Source organism: Microtus pennsylvanicus, chromosome 10 (genome assembly GCF_037038515.1).
Source record: "Microtus pennsylvanicus isolate mMicPen1 chromosome 10, mMicPen1.hap1, whole genome shotgun sequence".
NCBI lineage: Eukaryota > Metazoa > Chordata > Mammalia > Rodentia > Cricetidae > Microtus > Microtus pennsylvanicus.
The window spans coordinates 86736030-86753309 of NC_134588.1; the positions used below are offsets into that span (position 1 = coordinate 86736030).

Sequence of the window (17280 nt, forward strand, 5' to 3'; positions counted from 1 at the left end):
CTAACTTCCCACTGGTTGCAAATATGAAACAGGCTGATACCTGATACACTCTTAATGCCCCTGGGCCCCAAGCAATTGGACTAGACAGTAGCAAGTAGTGAGGCTGGGTGTGCACACTATAGCGTTCTCCCGTCTCCTCCCAGCTCCCAGCTCATGCCAGGGCCAGCATACTGAGTCCTCCTGGAAAAGCTGCCTCTGGTCCTCACTACAGACATCAGTTCAGCTCTCTGCATTCAGCAGGGTATGAGAATGGAATACCGCAATAGACAATTATGGGGACTCGTAGGATATGATTTCTTCCATTTCAGACTTTTCCTCATTTTAATGGGGGATAGCTGTCCCTATCCAAAGGGCTTCTGGGCGAGCACTGTTAGCAGAGGCCAAGTGGTTGGAGATCATGAGTCTAGGAGAGGCTTTTCAGAGGTGGGCCAGGATTCGGTTTGCCCGAGAGCAGGATGAGATAAGCGCTATAATCAATTTCACATATTGTCAGGACAATGGTTGAGATGCGATTATATAGTGGAATCCTGTGGGTAAGGTGAACAAACCCAATGGAGAGAAATGACACATACAAACTTCAAAAGGATGAAGAGTAAAAGTGAACTGTACATATATCTGCACAGTATACGATTGTATGCAGTAACTCATATACTATATCGGTATGTCTACATCCTGAGGGTCTCATAATAGAAATCTTTGATACCAAAATAGCTCATATTTCAGACTTCGGGAATTTTATAATATTTGGCATACACACTGAGATGTGGGGCTAGGACATGGATGTAAACAAAAATTTCATTTCATTTTTTTCATATATACCTCAAATCTGCCCCTATCTACAAACAATATTTTCAGGTGATTTTGTCCATAAAACAAATGAATTTTCTGACTGTTATAATGTCATTATTGTTGCTTAGACAATTTTCAGATTTGGGATTTTGGAGTTTGGGATGGTAAACTCTGTATATATAGTTTAATATGCAAGATAATGAAAGAATGCCACACACAGCTCATGGAAACCTACTTCAAGAGTAGGAGCATGAATGAGGCACATGAGAAATGATGAACGAATACAGGAAAAGTCACTCTTTGGGGGAAGGAGAGGGTACAGGGCAGGGAAAGACAAAGACTTCAGTACTAACTCTGATATTGCTTCCTTAAAAAGTGCCTGAAGCAAACATCATAACATATGAGGAAGCTAAGGGGGGACTAAAGGAAGATGAACTCAGAGCTGGCGATGTGGCTATCAGTGAAGATGGCTCTGGCTCTCACAAGGGCTCGAGGCTTGATTCTGAGCACCCACACAGTGACTCACAACCATCTGTAACTCCAGTTTAGGGGATCCAATGCTCTCTTATGGCTTCTGTGGGCACCAGAAATTCAGGTGGTGCATGTAGGCAAAACACCCATACCCATAAAAAATACATTTTTTTTAAAAAAATCTCAATTTAAAAATGCAGTTTCATAGCATCGCTATGCTTAAGATATTTTTGATACAGTAATTAACAAGTTCAAAGAAATGAAAAATTGGGCTCATCTGTTGCCCACCTGATCCTTTTCCTACCAGAGGATAACCCCCAAAGCAAATCCAGCCCATGAAACTGTCAGCGTGTGGCTGGAGAGTCTCCACACACCTCTGCCAGGATTGCTCTAGTTATTCTGTGAGACACCACATGTCGAGCAGACTTCCCATCATTGATAAGTGATGCTCATGGAAGGGGGAGCAGGTGCCATGCCTTTCGGTGACTCCCTCTGTTCAAGTTGCGGCTACTGGAACTAGCTCGTCATGGGGAGGGTCTGCTCAGGCCTCAGGGGAGCATCCAGAACTCCTGCCCTTCAGTGTGTGTGTGGGGGGGAGAGGTCTCCCTCCTACCCCTAGGCCACGATCATTAGCAATTTAGTTCTCACAGAGCATATCCAAGGGAAATGGTTAGAACAGAATAAAAGGCAACAGGTGCCATGATAACCCGACTCTTGGAGAACCATGAGACCTAGGCTATGATCTTGCCTGAGGTCATTCTTTGGCCAGCCTTACTTCCTTATCTGTAGAAGGCCTGGAATAGCGGGGATGTGCAGTCTTGTCCACCTCCATCTTTATCACCTCCGTCTTACCCAACTGCCTAACTAGACAGCCTGTGAGTGCAGGGCCAATGTGACTAAGAGTACTGTGGTCATAACCTCCATTATTTCTCATGTCTTTCTACAGGGAGAGACTTGGCTGGGTATGATTGATAGTCCGTACTAAGGCAAAGCTGCTCTTGAAACCTAAGGCTCCTTCGTGGCTGGCAGCTCCCGTCCCCCCCCCCCCCCCCGCCCAGAGGCATGCTTTGAGAGCACACTCACATTGAAGCAGAGGCTCTTTGCCTTTGAGGTAGAGCTTAATAGCTTCCAGTTGAGAGAGATGGCGGTGCTCTGGGTGCAGGTCGGTGTTGCAGTAGGACCTAGGATGTGACAGGGTCCCAAAGGAGAACATATAAATATTCAGAGCATCTTCCCACTTCGTGTTTGGACCAGGAAAACTGGGTAAGAGGGCAGGGAATCCTGAAGCTGATAAACAACTAATGAAATCTTACCATTCATCTGCCAAGGACACGTCGGGATGTTCGAGGTCATGCAGGCCTGGAAGTCAAGGACAAAGCATTATTAAGCAGCTGTCTTCCTCCTCTTCCTGTAGACCTCAAATACTGTAGTGTGGCACTTACGAGGGAGTGTGTTCACAGTAGATATCAACCCTAAAGGGATAGGCTGGGATCAAGGGCTCTGGATGCATGTAAGAAGTCATCCAGACTACGTTCTCACTCTGCTGTGGCCAGCACCACCACATCCCCTTGTGCTCATCCCAGAGAAATCTCAACTTCACAGCAAAGAAGGATGTTTCTAACAGAATGGCTATAAAGCTAGATTCAGGAGCTCCATGAAGTCTGGACTGAAAACTGGGCCAGGCCACTGAACTCCGGTGTGAGGCTCACAGATTTACTTCTCCGTGTTTTCTTCGTGCACAGAACAGGAATGGGGCATAACTGGGAGAGTGATGTTATAGGTTCAATTGTATGAGACTGTCAATACTCGTTCACGTTCAGCTAGCAAAGAAGGCTAGTAAGTGTGGAAGGATTCTAGGTGATTGGTTTACTACTATGAAGAAATTAATGCAGTGGTCACAATAATGAGTCTCGTGCTTCCTCACTTGTATGAGTGGCCCTATTATATACAGGAACATTCCTTCCCACCTTTGCTATGCTGTGCTGCTTCCGGAACATCAACCCAAAAGGGCCACCCAATAGCTAAGTAAACTTTTATAGGGCACTTATAGCCTCATGTGTTTTGATACAGCAGCACCAATGAGGTAAGCCACCCTCTCTCTCTGATTCCAATGGGTCATCTGTAGACAAGCAGTTTAGACATGCTTAGGTACTCCGATAATGTTTGTAATGTTTCAGGAAGGCAATTTCTCCAATGACTTTAATACCTTAATCCTTGTCAAATACAGATGTCTAAAATACTAGATGCCCAACATAATACTGCTTAGTTCTACAGGGAGTAATCTGCTAACATTGGATTATCTATCTTGGAAATATCTTGTCAATCCTTGAGTTACATCAATTTTCCTATCCAAGAAATATTCTCAAGAACTCTACAAGATGTTTAAGTATGATGGTGATTAGTTCCTAGGGCAATCTTGAGATATACATTTTTATAATTTATATTATATATTTTATATATATATAACATATATGCACACACATTCTCTTAACCCTTTCACTCACTTCTTTCTTTGTTTCCTCCCTCCTTCTCTCCCTCTTTCCCTCCTTTCCTGCTTCTTTCTCTCCCTCACCTCCTTCAATATTTTCCCCGAGGCAGGAATAAGTCAGTGCTATAGCTAGGAATAACCCAAGAACCAAACAGCCCGCCTCCGTGGGATGTAATTTCTAGTGACAGGAGAAACAGAAACGAAGTTGGAACTTCTGTAACAGCTGACCTGTTGGTAGTGGCAGAGAAGAACGCATGGGGAGGGGCAGGGAGCAGCAGGGGTGAGAACGCTTCAGACCAAGCTCTGCTTTGGTGATCAGGGAAAGCATTACTGAAAAAGTGACTTTTACACCAAGGAAAAAGCAAAGATGCATGCGAGCCATGCTTGTGACAGGGAGGAGTGTTCACTACAGGAGTGACAAGGGCAGAGGCCTGGCCATGAACCGCACCTTCCCGGGATGCCAGCTGAAGATGTCCATTCCTCTTCCTTCTCTCACTGCAATTTATTCTGCCTTCATCTCCGAATCTCTCCCTGGCTCAGCATCACGGTACTCACAGATGCGACCCCAGGAATGAGACCCACTATCATTTCTTAGATCTGAGTTCTTGAATACCAAACAAATCTAATTTCTCTCCAGTCCTTTCCCCTTCTGATAAAACCATACTCAGGGAAGCTGAGACTAATGACATACACCCAATTTATTCAGCAATCATTGTATATAACTACATAAAAGACGCAGTGTGTCAGAGGAGATCTTGAAGAGACACAATATTAGCAGGAAGACTAGCTCAGGCTTCAACTTTCAACACTGTTTTTGGGGTGCTGAGAACTGACCCCAGGGCGTGGTGCCTCTACCGCTAAGCTAAACGCTCAGCCCTGACCTCTCACAATTCTGAGTAAATCCTGCTGTTTATCATCTTCAGAGCAGCAGGCATTGGCAAACCATGTGAGGAGCTAGCTACAGAACCCCTGGAACACGGGCGCCTTCCTCAAAGAACTTTCCACTCCAGGAACAGAAGAGATCCATGGTCAGGCCAAGGCTCTTCCAGATGCGGGCTCTGACTAGCAGCCTCGGGGAAAGCAGTTTTCTTGGGTTCTTTTCCTCAGGGAGCTGGCAGGGCTGAGGCCTTTTGTTTACAGATGACCAAGGAAAGAAGGTCTGATCTCATTTATGGGGATAATCAGACACTTGCCCCCCTTGCTAAGTATTCAAACTAATATCTTGCTTAGTTCTGAAATTCTCTCAAGCAATGGCTCAGCCTAACTGCTATGGAACACACACGAGGGGACAGTAACCAGAAAAATGGTCCAAAAGACTGAAAAGACATTGGTGCAGGAAAAAAGCCAGAGAGATGAGATGGAGAGGAAAAAATAGACAACAGAGGGAGGGAGGAATGGGAGGAGAGAGGAGGGAGAGGGAGGGAGAAAGAGAGAGGAAGGGAAAGGGACAGACAGACAGACAGACAGAGACAGAGAGGTATGAGAGGAAAAGCAATGGCGAGACAGGCTAAGGGGGACAGACATGAGAGAGGCAAATGATCCACTAAAGACCTCTCCTGCTCTGACCACAAGGCACTTCCTCTATTTCATCTGAAATGGCTTGGACATGAATTGTTTTGGTGCAGGGGCATTGATGCCCTCAAAGTTATACATAGCCCACAGAACTAGAAAATTCTAGAAACTGAAACATGGCTTCTAAGAACACATCCTTAAGTGTATATCTTGTCCAGGCCACAAGGTTGGCTCAAGTCCTCTTGTGTGTCTTTGAGAAGAGAGACCATATGTTTGGCTCTTGGATGGGTACATCCATGCTTCTGCCCAGTGCTGAGTGGACCCCTCCTCTCTCCCTTCTGCTTCATCAGACATCATGGTTTCCTGGTCAGATAAAACCCAGTGGCTGTGAAGCACTTCAGGGCCAATCAGCAGATGGACCTGACCCAAAGTCCAGGCTAAGCGCAAGCGCCTTACTCAAAGTCATTTCTAGAATAAGAGCCCGTTAAACAGCACACTCCTAATTCCAAATGTTTACTGTTGGAAACGGCAACTGCTTAGGATCAACGGGCTGTTGGTGATAGAAAGAACAATTTCTGTGACAGATACTTTGCCTTTACAGATTGGGATGGCTAATGTTTATGGGAGTCGCTGTGCACCTGCGCTTTATGAAAATGGAAGATCTTAGAGTTACCAGATCCTACTTCTGCTTCCCAACTCCTGTCAATCTCTTCAACCGTCACATTATCCCCCGGTGAAGGATAACACAAAGCCCCTGAGATGGGTGGCTCGACTGTGCTCCAAGCAAAGGCTTCCAGATCTTTCTCGGAATTGCTTCTCCTTAGACTTGACTTCTACATTAATTTAATTCTTCCCCTAGCACTGAATGCACGACAAGAATAACGGTGGTATGAGATTCCTATAATTTGCCTCCACTACTTTATGCGTACAACAGTATAATAAAGCCAGCTGGGGTTCCTGTCATTCAGAAACCCACACAAAACTGGCAAGGAAAGACGCACTCAGAGGGCAGTGATTTGAGTCAGGTGCCCAAATCACTAGCCAGAAGCTTGAAAGTCACACACAGTCTCCATTTCTCCCAGAGCTGGCTCTGGGCCTTCCTTCCCATACCCAAGGAGAAGCCAACCCAAGTTTGCGCCTTACCTTCTTCAATGGTTACATTCCCTCGGAAGAAGTATTTCCCATGGCCCCTGGAGAGCGCCACACCTAAACTGTGCAGAGAGACAGAGCAGACCTTGAAGTCCAGGGCAGTCACTGGCATAGACTTGCGGGCTAACCTTTCTTTTTTATTTTATTTTCCATTTTCACATTTTCATTTCATGTTCTGTAAACAATTTTCCCAACAGTTTACGTTCAGAAACCTCACTGATTATAGTGGGTGTTGGTTTTTCTTAGGCCCAAGCAGCTGCTTCAAAGTCATTTCTGATTGGAAATGCCAGCGGCAACTGGCTGCTGTTGTGTTTGCAAGATTGTGGCCAACAGCTTGTCCCTCCAGAAAGCCCTCCACTGGATGTCCTCCCACGGCCACACACCCTGCTCCCTGCTACCACCTTACACGCCTCTGTTCTGAACTTAGACACAGACTCTGAGACCCCCAAAAAGCTGATCTCTTCTCAAGGGCAAACCTAAGACCGGGGACACTCAAATGAGGAACACAGCCACACGGCTGGCTTGTCAGCCTGGTCCCCTCCCCAGTCTAACTGTTTTCCCACATTCTTATTGGCTTGATTTAAATGCCTTTCTGTTTTGGTCTAAAGTTAGAGACTGTTTTCAAAAATCAGTCCCTTTATTTGGCAAAGCCACTTAGTGGCTCATGTGTTCCTTGATTCTTCCTGGTTCCAAACTGCATCTGGTCACAATCCTGAGCAGTGGGCGACAATGATGTTAGAATCTACTTCTCAGATTAATCTATCCTGGCTAACTTTCCCTTCACTCTGAAAGATACCAGCTCAGGAGCATGAAGCAAGCCTGCTAAAATAAGTTTCCTTTTTTTCTACAAATCACATAACAACATTGAGCTAACAGGAGCAGGCAACTTTCGAATACTCCGTACACATGGGAAAGGAGACCATTAGGCAAAGTCGTACTTTTAGGACCGTAACGGAGAGACAACACAGAAGGACATTCAGAAAAGTTGAGATGGAAGCACAAGGTGGGAATGAAATGCCTCCTGCAGGATTACTGGGTCATGAAAACCAAAGGTGAGACAAGGGTCTTAGGAGGTAGCAAGTGAGATGGTGAAGAACCTGGTGACCCTCTGAACTGGTCTCCTCCACCCTTGGTGGGAGCCCCGGAGATTTTGTGTTGGGAATGCTGAGAGAAGTTGTGGCTGTTTGGGGTGGGCCTGAACCATCTTCCCCATTCTAGGACAAAGACAAAGAGCAGCCTGGGCAAAGCCCCTTCCTCACTCTTTCCGGCCTTTGGGAGGGTGTTTGTTATCCTCAGATGGTGAGCTCTGAGAGGCCAGCAGGTTGGGTACAAACACACTGATAGGTCTGATGGAATGTCCATGGTTATGGTCAGCTCTACCTGAAAGGAGTACCCTTGATGTCTGTATAATAGTAGTCATTTGTCATCGCCAAAACCCGTTTCTAGATCAGGGGGGAAAGTCATAGAGAAAAGAAAACATGGTTAGTCTGCTAGATGACATTTTTCAGAAATCAATAAAAATAAATGGACACACTGTGGTCTGGTTAATAATAGTACTACATGAATCTTGTTTGAGATAAGTAAAGACAAGAGAGAAATGAGCTCGGCGAAAGATATTTATTCCACAGAGAACCTTCAAAGCTAATTTTTCACACTGGTTTGTTTTAATGAAGTGCAAGAATGTTTGAGAAAAAGGTACCCCTTTGTCCACGGTCTTCTTCACCTCCATAGAAAACTTCCCTGTCTTCCGATTCACCATGGCATTTCGTAACTAGAACAATAAAATGAAATTGGGAATTAGTGCCTCCCTGGGTTTCTGTGTCACTGGATGCCGGGCTCAGAAGTTCCCTGAACAAAGTCCAGACAGAATTCCTACCAACTCTTCGTGCTTCTGAGGATAAGGCTGCACTCGGCATTCAGAGCTCTAAAACAGCTCTCCAGGGGGTGAGCACGGACAAATGACTTTCAGCTCTGATTTGGGGTGCACAAGTGAACCCCAGAACCTCTCTAGCTACTGGATAATAGGCGGGTAAACAAAGACAAATAATTTTCAACTGTGATTTGGGGTGCCCAGGTGAACCCCTTAGGGATAGCCACAAGAGAGGCCTCAGGATGTTGATGAGTCCAGAGGTCAGAGAATGAACTCTAGACAATCTGCTAAAACTATCAACAAGCAAGAATGTCTCTGGGGGACAAGTTGGTTTTTCAGAAGGGGTACCGATTTGTCACAAAGAGATCATTTTTCAAAAGATAATCAAGTTAAAGATATTTTTCTAAACAGTAGTTGAAAAGATTGGGGGGCACTGGGGAGACAGTAACTCGTTTTCCACAGCATGAGTCAGCTTCAGATGGTCACCCAATTAACAGCCTCGCTGACAAGACAGTGAACAGTACTGACCCCTGCCTCTGAGTTTTGGAGGTCCCATCTTGGAGCAGTGAGCCTGGCTGGCCTCCCCTCCCCCTGGCTGACCTCATCTAATTACCTGTGGCCTTCCACAAGTTCAGAGGAGGACAACAGGCTGGGTGATGAAGGATGTGCCTGCATGGGCAGCAAGGGGACATGACAGAAAAGGCCATTTAATGGGATCGGAACAAAGGCGGAGGAGCCAGTCCATTGGGAACTGTTCTTTCTCTGTCTGCGCTTCAGGATGTGTGTGTGTGTGTGTGTGTGTGTGTGTGTGTGTGTGTGTGTGTATGTGTGTGTGTGTTGTTTTGGTTTTTTGTTCTTTCCTCCTTTGGGGGAGCTTTAGTGAGATCAGGCTGATAGGAAACTGCAGGCCTTGCAGCACCTCAAATTTGATTCAGGGCTGTCTAGATTTGGGTTCACATTCCCGTCTTCTCTGAGAGAGAAGTAAAAGCATGATTTTTAGCTGGAGGCATGTATAAAATAAAACATATATTTTACTTTAGATATTTTTTAACAACACATAATGGGCATTTCTGGAAATATTTTCCCATTTTAACTTTTGTGGTTTTGGACGGAGAGAGCTGCTCCTAATTAAGTCAACTTTCTAACTTTTAAGAACGGGCTCAATTTATCTTTAACATGGTTTTCATTTTTCCTCTTTCTGGTGCCTGCCTAAAGCCATTTGGGACCTTCCCCTCTCAAGTTCCCCAGGCAAGTCAGAGATTATGTCAGCTTCTCCTTGCCAAACTACCCCCAACCCCCCAGTAGCAGAGAAAAATTAGCATGGGGCCAGGGAGGGCCCAAGGCCGGGGTCACTGATGCATTATGGGGGCAAACGTTTAGACAGTTATTCTAGTCTTGCAAGGATGACAAGCTCTTCTCCCTCAAGCTCCTCATTGTGAGGGATGATAGAATGCTGTCACTTAGAAACAGACCCTGGGGACAGGACTTGATGATTGCGGGCAAGCCATTCCTTTCTCCATGCCTCAGTTTCCTCTGCTGCCCAAACAGAACTGAGCACAGCACCCCCCACCCCCGCATCACATACAGCTGTAGTAAGGACCACATGGGCATAAGCAGACAAGGGCCAGGCACAGACTGACTGTCTTCTCTACCTCAGTTGTCCTCCGCTATCCTCGTCATTGCCGCCAACAGCAGCATTACCATCTCCCTCACCTGGGTGTGGCATCAGGTACCTCCTGACAGCTAAAGGAATCAGAACTCAAGCTCCAGATGACTGGGCAGCAGCATCCAATCTCTTACCAACGTCTTTCTAGCTGCTTGGACAATGAGCCACAAGAAAAATGCAGCTCGTGCTGAGGATGCCTTTGCATTTTTTTGTCTCCATAGCTTCCATTCCTTTTTTTCCCCCACCGGTCAGAGCACACTGGGTGGATTTTTGTGATATCTCCCTTATCTTTGCAGATTTCAAGTTACTGTCCTTAACTCTCCAGGAGTTAGACAGACTCAAGAGGAGACAACATGGGGCGTCAGGGCTCCCGAGCTAGCGAGGCTCTCATCACTGACACATACGAGCTATTCTTTCATCTTGTTGGGCTTCAGTGTCTTTTTCTGTTATTTGTTCAATCAAAAATGACACTGAGTGATGCCACCCAGATCCAAAACTCCTCTCTAAACTGTAAATATCAGGTTATTGGCAAGCTCCTGTTGCTGATAGCTACTGTTGACTGAGTTCTTCCGGTGGATCAGGCACTAATTTGAAAATTCTAAGAACTGTCTTCTGTATTTCTATTTCTATACCTATTTGACAAGAAGGGAGACTGACACCTTAATCTAATAAGCTTGTCCAAGGAAACACAGGATCTCCAACTCTTAAGCCCAAGTTCTTGGGGCAGGAAAGATGGTTCAGTGATTAAGAGTGCCTACAGCTTTTGAAGTAGCCCTGGGTTTGGCTCTGAGCACCCCCATTGGGCAGCTTATAACCACCTATAACCACAGTCCAGATGTTGTGATATCCTCTTCTGGCTTCAAAGGACTTTTTCATGCTTGTGGTGCACACACACATACACACACACACATATGCACACACGTGTGCACACATGCACACATACCCCACAAATTCCAAACCTCTGCTGCCTAAATCAGAAGATAAAAATAATCACTTCATCATTAGTATAAATTATAGATTGTTATTTCTTGATTTCTTAAAGAGAAACTGACTGTGGCGTGGCCTATGGGTTTACTTTCCCAGTAGCTCTTCCGTACACTTGATCTCTGGGAAATTCTGCTCTTACTATTTGAGGAGGCAAGAGACTTGTAGTTGGAATGCACTTTGTGAGACTTGAACATTCTAAAAAAGTCACTTTTCTATCCTAACAGGCTGCATATTGCCAAGAATCCCCATGTATATCACGCTAGGAGTCGGTGGGCCCCATACCGAGGGAGGGTCACAGAACTCAGGTCAGAGCGATGAGCAATAGCAAACCTGTCTCCCCCACTGAAGGCAGGAAAAGCTCGGCCACGGTGCTGCTCTATGCAGCCTTTGAACTAGCCACTGCCTGGGTTTGTAATCATCAACAGCTGGGGAAATGAAAATGACTTGGCAGAGGAAAACGTTAAAATAATTTTTGGTGTGTCCAGATGTTAGCTGATTATACTGTCATTAAAAATCACATACATAGATGCTTGACTAAACACACCCCAAGAAAAGCAAGTCGGATGTCAGTGGTCCCTATCAGATGCCAGGCATCTGTAGGTGTGATATGCAATGGCCAGAGAGGCAGCTCTCATCACAATGAGATGAATAACGTAAAAGGCAAACCCTCCTTTAGGAGATATGGCAATCTAGTCACTTCTCAGCCTACCCAGCCTCTGGGGTACAACCTGGTACCTCATTTCCATGTGTTGAGTCCTGGGGGTTCAGCAGCTTGGGTGACTAATCAAAGCACCTACTTTTCTTGCACAATATTCCAGCTAAGGCTGAATGCTCATTCCACTGGAGGTCAGATTCTTCCCTCTTAAGCAGAGCCCACTGGGGAAAGCTTCCTCAGAGGGTGTACTAGGGGACAGTAGGTTGTGTCATTCTACAATGAAAGTTCAGTATCCTGTGGTGGAGTCTTGTCTATGTTAGAATGGGGTTTTTAACTTCCAGAGTCCCAGGTAGCTTGTTCTTCCAAGCTCTTACCTTCTTATAAGCTACCTAGCCCAGCCTACGGATGGAAGGGATATGAGACAGCCAGATAAACAGTTGTTTCTTTAGCAAAAAAGCATTTAATTGGTACATGACGATAGCACGTACAGAGAGCCCCAGCCACCAATCTTCCCTTAAATGAAAGCTTGGGCTCTCTAGGTATCAGGGCTCAAGGGATCAGGCATGAGATTTAGAAAAATAGAAAATGACGTAAAGAAGAAAAAAATATGCAATCAAAGCTCAGAATATGTCTCAGTGTGAGATGCTCATAGGACTTTGGGAAGAAAGGGCTCTGGAGACGTGTTCCATGAGGCTTGTCATGGGAACAAGTGTGGGCTTCCTCAGCCCAGCAGGAGAAGGCTTGTACTGCAACAGAATGGGTGTCAGCTGGGTTAGAGACAGAATCCATAGTGCTGTGGCCACACCACTGATAAGGTTTCAGAGCAAGATAGACATTCTCTAGTTAGTGAGGGTGTAGGGAAATAAAGGACCTACATATCCTGGGTGAGCCATAGCCAGCTCCAAGGTCCCTGACATTACACAAGGAACTCTACACAATCTCAGCTCTTTTGGGCCTTTCAACCATGAGACCGCCTACATTCACTTGCCTAGTCAGCTAGCCAGACTTTTCAACATACACTCAAACTAACAAGATTTGCCCTAATTGAGTGCATGATTTATATGTGGTCCATTTCCAAAGGAGGACTTGCTAGCTCATTTGCAAGACCTCTCCATACTACAGACGTGGTGGGGGTTAGGGAGAATCTTATCACTTTATTTCTCAGTAAAACTTCCCTTGCTTGCCCTTCTGCTAATCTTCCTTGGTCGCCATTCTTCATGACTCTGAAGCAAGGAACTCGGGACCTGTGGCTGAGGTGAATGTGGTGCCTGTTGACAGGTACAGTATATTAGTCCCCCATGATTTTCCCACTAAGAGCCAAGAGAGGCTCCCCTTCTGTGCTCAAAGAGCCCACAAGAACCCCATGGGGATGAACATTTACTTTGGAAGAGCTCACCACGTTTCTGAGGTACCAAATAAAGTCTCAAGGACTCTGGCATTCTGAGGCTTTTTCCAGTGACACACAAAGTGGGGTGTGTCAAGGACACAACATAGGGGTCAGATAGCCTGACGCCTGCCTTTGAACTGTGACATAATTTCTCTGCCTCAGTTTCCTTAACTGGAAAACAGGGACAGATCCTTGACAAGACTGCAATAAGAAATAAAGGAGTTCATCCTTTATTACACTGAAGGTATTAAGTACCTTGTATAAAAGAAGTTCCTTATTTACAAACTATTGTTACTTATATGAGCCTTCTCTCTTTATAGAAATAATCATGTTCACTGGGGGAAAGTTCAACAATGATTAAAACATAGCAAGACCAAACGGAAAATCATCCTTAATTCTTTCAGCCATCTCTAGGAATTTCAGCCCTGAAATTATATTCACACAAACAACAAAAACAGACTCATCAAGTTGTGTGTATACACACACACACACACACACACACACACACACACACACACACACATGTTTACACACACATATATTCATACATACAACAGTAACAATCAAAGGAAAAGACACTATCAACTTAAGAGTTGGGGGGAACATAGGAGGGGTTGGGAGGAGGATGACTAGAAGGGACTGGAGGAAGGAAACGAGAAGGGACTATACATTTTTTTTAATTAATATAATTTTACTTTCAATTTTTTCCCTCACTGGTGACTCAGATAGGATCATGTGTATTTCAGGTCCATTGCTGACATGGGTCCCCTAAAGATGCCTTTTTATAGTAATTGACATGACACCTAACTTATCCTATGGTGACAACAGAAGTCCCATGCACACTCCTCTGTGTGGTCTACTTTTCTCTTGTGTGTATGTATGTTTGTTTGTGTTGGCACACATATATGTAGGTATACATACGTGAGTGGGTGTGCATGAGTATGGGAGGTCAGAGTTTAAAAGTGGGTTTTGTTCCTCGGAAATTATCCACATTGACTTTTGGACAGATCTCTTGCTGGGATTGGGGTACAAATCCCGGGGCTAGCCCAAGCTCCCTGACCCCAGTACTGAGATTACACCTGGAATTGCAGCATCCATGCCCAGCTTTGTTCAAGGGGGCTGGGTTCAACCTCAGATCCTCGTATTTGCACAGCAAGTACTTTATAAACTGAACCGTCCTTCCCGCCCCCTTTATTTTAATTTTGGCCAGACTAGTTTTGCAAATTTTTAAATGACATATTTGATATTACATCATTTTTGGAAGTATTCAGGGCCTATGCTCTAAATGTGCTTGTTAAATTGTACAAGAGCCTTGCTGTCCCTCAGAAGCAGGATTCTCCATTCAGGCGCTCTGCAGCCAGGCAGACTTTGCTGCCTCTGCCAAGCAGTTCTGCTTCCTTGATCCTCCATGTATTTTGACCTGAAACCTGTACTTTGCTACTTATTTCAAGCTTCCCCAGCAGCATACGGTTTTGAAGGCCTCTATGAGGCACACCTCCATATGTAGGCACACCACATAAGGATGTTTTTCAACTGATTCCAAAACTCCCCATCACTGGGGCATAGTAGAGATGGCAGTTTGGGTTTCCCTATGTCAAACACACAGATATTGAAAGGACTCACATTCAATCCCCTTGGACTGCTTGCCGTCAAGGATGCGAGCAAAAGACAGTCAGTTTGTACATAAGAAGAATCCTGCTCTGACTTGAGAAATGGTAACTCTGAGAGTGGAAACCCAGAACCCAGCTGCTTGAGTCAGATGACAGTGAAGGGCACGCTGGGAGTCTGATATTGACCCTCCAACCATAATGGGAGGCCACAACCGTAAACCGTAAACCAGAGGCCCATTCACAGAATCCTCACATAGTCACACAACAGTGTAAGCACTTTCTTCTCTTTCAATCTATCAATATGTCCAATCTTCAAAGCATCTGGGAAGACCAGGAGATGTGTCAGGAATGGTCGCACACCAAAGCCAAAGAGACTCCACACAGGTGAGATTTGAATCCTGGCAGTGTAACTGTCCACACAGGGGCTAGGATGCACCAAACACATGAGTTTAAGCCCAAGGATCCACCAGGATCCTGGTCACAATGTTTGAGGAATAGAAGACATCAAACTCTTCCAGGTCGCTGACCCCACGTGATGTCAGAGCAGTGACAGGTAGGATTGGATGAGGTGGTAGCTTTTAATGGATGGCAACTCTATTCTGTCTGAGATTGGACTTAGTCAGGCTGAGAGCATTCAGGAAGCAGAGGATGGGAAAACAAGGAAAGCAGCAACAAGGGACCTGTGATTCCAGCCCTGCTATAAAGCATGAGAGATAGTGTGGGATGTCAAATGGCTTCCCTCAACATCCCCCTGGGAAGGCTAGAGAGACAGAAAATGGGGGTACAGGTGGGGGTGTGAGGCTGGCCACACATAAAGTGGGCGTGCAAACTTCTCTGCTGCTCTTTAGAAATAAGAGTTGTGTCCATGTACACCTAACAAGCTGATTCTGTCTACCTGGGAGGCTGCCTTATTGGCCTATAAGACGTCCTGACCTTTTACTTCCCACTGCCTCCTGTTGCCCAGCCAGAATTCTTCGAAGATGGTAAGGCAAGTCCTGACAATTGTCCTCAGTCCAAGGTGGGATTAATCAATTGCAGAGGAAACTAGTGCCCGCTGGGCATAGGATCAGCAGACTGCACAACTGGCCCAATTGACTGGCAGGAGAGTTATCCTACTGCAACTACCGCAGAAAGGTCTGTTGCTTCCATAGCCCTGTGCAGCAGCTTCTGGGGTAGCCTGTCTGGTCAACAGAGCCCTCACCCATGAGACTTGAAAAAGGGGACTTACCACATCATCCCGGTCCTCCCACTCTACTTCAGAGAGGTCCACACTACTGTAGTCAGGCTTCCTTCGCTTTTTGCCTTCTTCATACTGTCATGGGGAAGAAGAGAAAGACAAACAAACGGTCACAAAATCATCAACCAGGGCATCTTTCTCCTCCTGGATCTGTTTCCAGTTACTGTGTGAGTAATCAACCCTGTGGATGGCAATATTAGAATTCTAATGACAGGCATTGCTGTAAACATCTCCCTCTAAGTTGGAAAATCTAAAGGTCAAGTCTTTGCTTTGCATGAATTTGCCTAGAGAATTGCTTGGCTCTAAAATGCCAGGTGCAAAGAATATTTATCTTACCCTTGTATGCAATAAATGTGGGAAGGGTGGGGAGACCCAACTCTATTAAAAAGACAGAGGAAAGTGCTTCCTAGAAAACATTTATAAAAATCTTGTCCTTTGCCCTCAGCTTCATACCCTTCCTGTCTCAAACCTCCTCCAGGATCCCCTGAGAAACAAAGCTTTGATTTTCATGGTTGGACTTGGGCTCAGCATCCTGAGAACACTTTGTCAGCTTGCAGACCTATTTGCTACTGGCCACGGCAGTGCAAGGCTAAGCGCGGCTCCTTCACCTGAGCAGATGTGAGTACTGGGAATCGCTGCCAGATTTAATGGCCATGAGGGCCTTTCTCTGGGAAAGCTGATGAACGCATTAATAACAGGGGAAGGATTTCACTTGTTTCCCTAAATCACTGGTGTTAGTCACCCGGCAAGTGTACCATTTTATCGACCGGACATTTTTGTGTCTGGAAGTTTGTGTGTCTCGAGGCCCTTACAGTTGGTTATTGGGGTGTTTATTAGGTAGGAAAGTCTGCCCTCTGCTGCAGGCTAAGGATAAGAAAGCACTTTACAAGTTTAGAAGGTAACGAAGTTGTACAAATACACAAAATACATGCATAGAAGGTAACGAAGTAGTACATATATACAAAATACATGCATAGAAGGTAACGAAGTTGTACATATATACAAAATACATGCATAGAAATGCATCTGCTTTCTTTTCTGCTCTTTGTCTCAGCCCTGTTTTGATTAAACAATAAAGCTACATGAGACACAGGGTCAGTCTACACCCCTTAAGACTCCCCCTTGACGTTCCGGTGGTTGCAGATGCAGTCCCTAACGGTATCCCTGACACAAGGAGAAACCTCTGCCTATTGAGAACCAAGTCTAAAGCAGACCTCAGTGCAATCAAAGGGACAGTGTCCAGAAGGGGAGATTGTCACATTACTGTGGTACTGAAGGATGTCAGACTCAAACGTTGCTCCGGCACTCTTTATTCCTTGCCAACTGCATTGTGGGGATCCTGCACCATCCCTAGAAAGTCCCCTTCCACCACCACCACCCAAGAAGGCTACGCAGCCCTGTCAAAGTGCCTTCACTTGCTTCTCTGAGGTTTCCAATTAGCAAGACAGTCACCATTCAC

General features: G+C 45.5%; 1 protein-coding gene across 4 annotated transcripts in view; it reads right to left on the reverse strand.

The window, feature by feature from the left end:
* Positions 1 to 17280, reverse strand: part of Cacna2d3 (calcium voltage-gated channel auxiliary subunit alpha2delta 3) — an 812834-nt gene that overhangs the window by 159424 nt on the left and 636130 nt on the right. For all 4 annotated transcript variants that reach the window (XM_075988898.1, XM_075988900.1, XM_075988899.1 and 1 more), the window contains 6 exons: positions 15813 to 15896; positions 8109 to 8180; positions 7790 to 7851; positions 6404 to 6471; positions 2574 to 2619; positions 2344 to 2441 (listed from right to left, as the gene is read on the reverse strand). In XM_075988898.1, coding sequence (XP_075845013.1) covers positions 2344 to 2441; positions 2574 to 2619; positions 6404 to 6471; positions 7790 to 7851; positions 8109 to 8180; positions 15813 to 15896 — 430 coding nt within the window. The remainder of the gene's footprint in view (positions 1 to 2343; positions 2442 to 2573; positions 2620 to 6403; positions 6472 to 7789; positions 7852 to 8108; positions 8181 to 15812; positions 15897 to 17280) is intronic.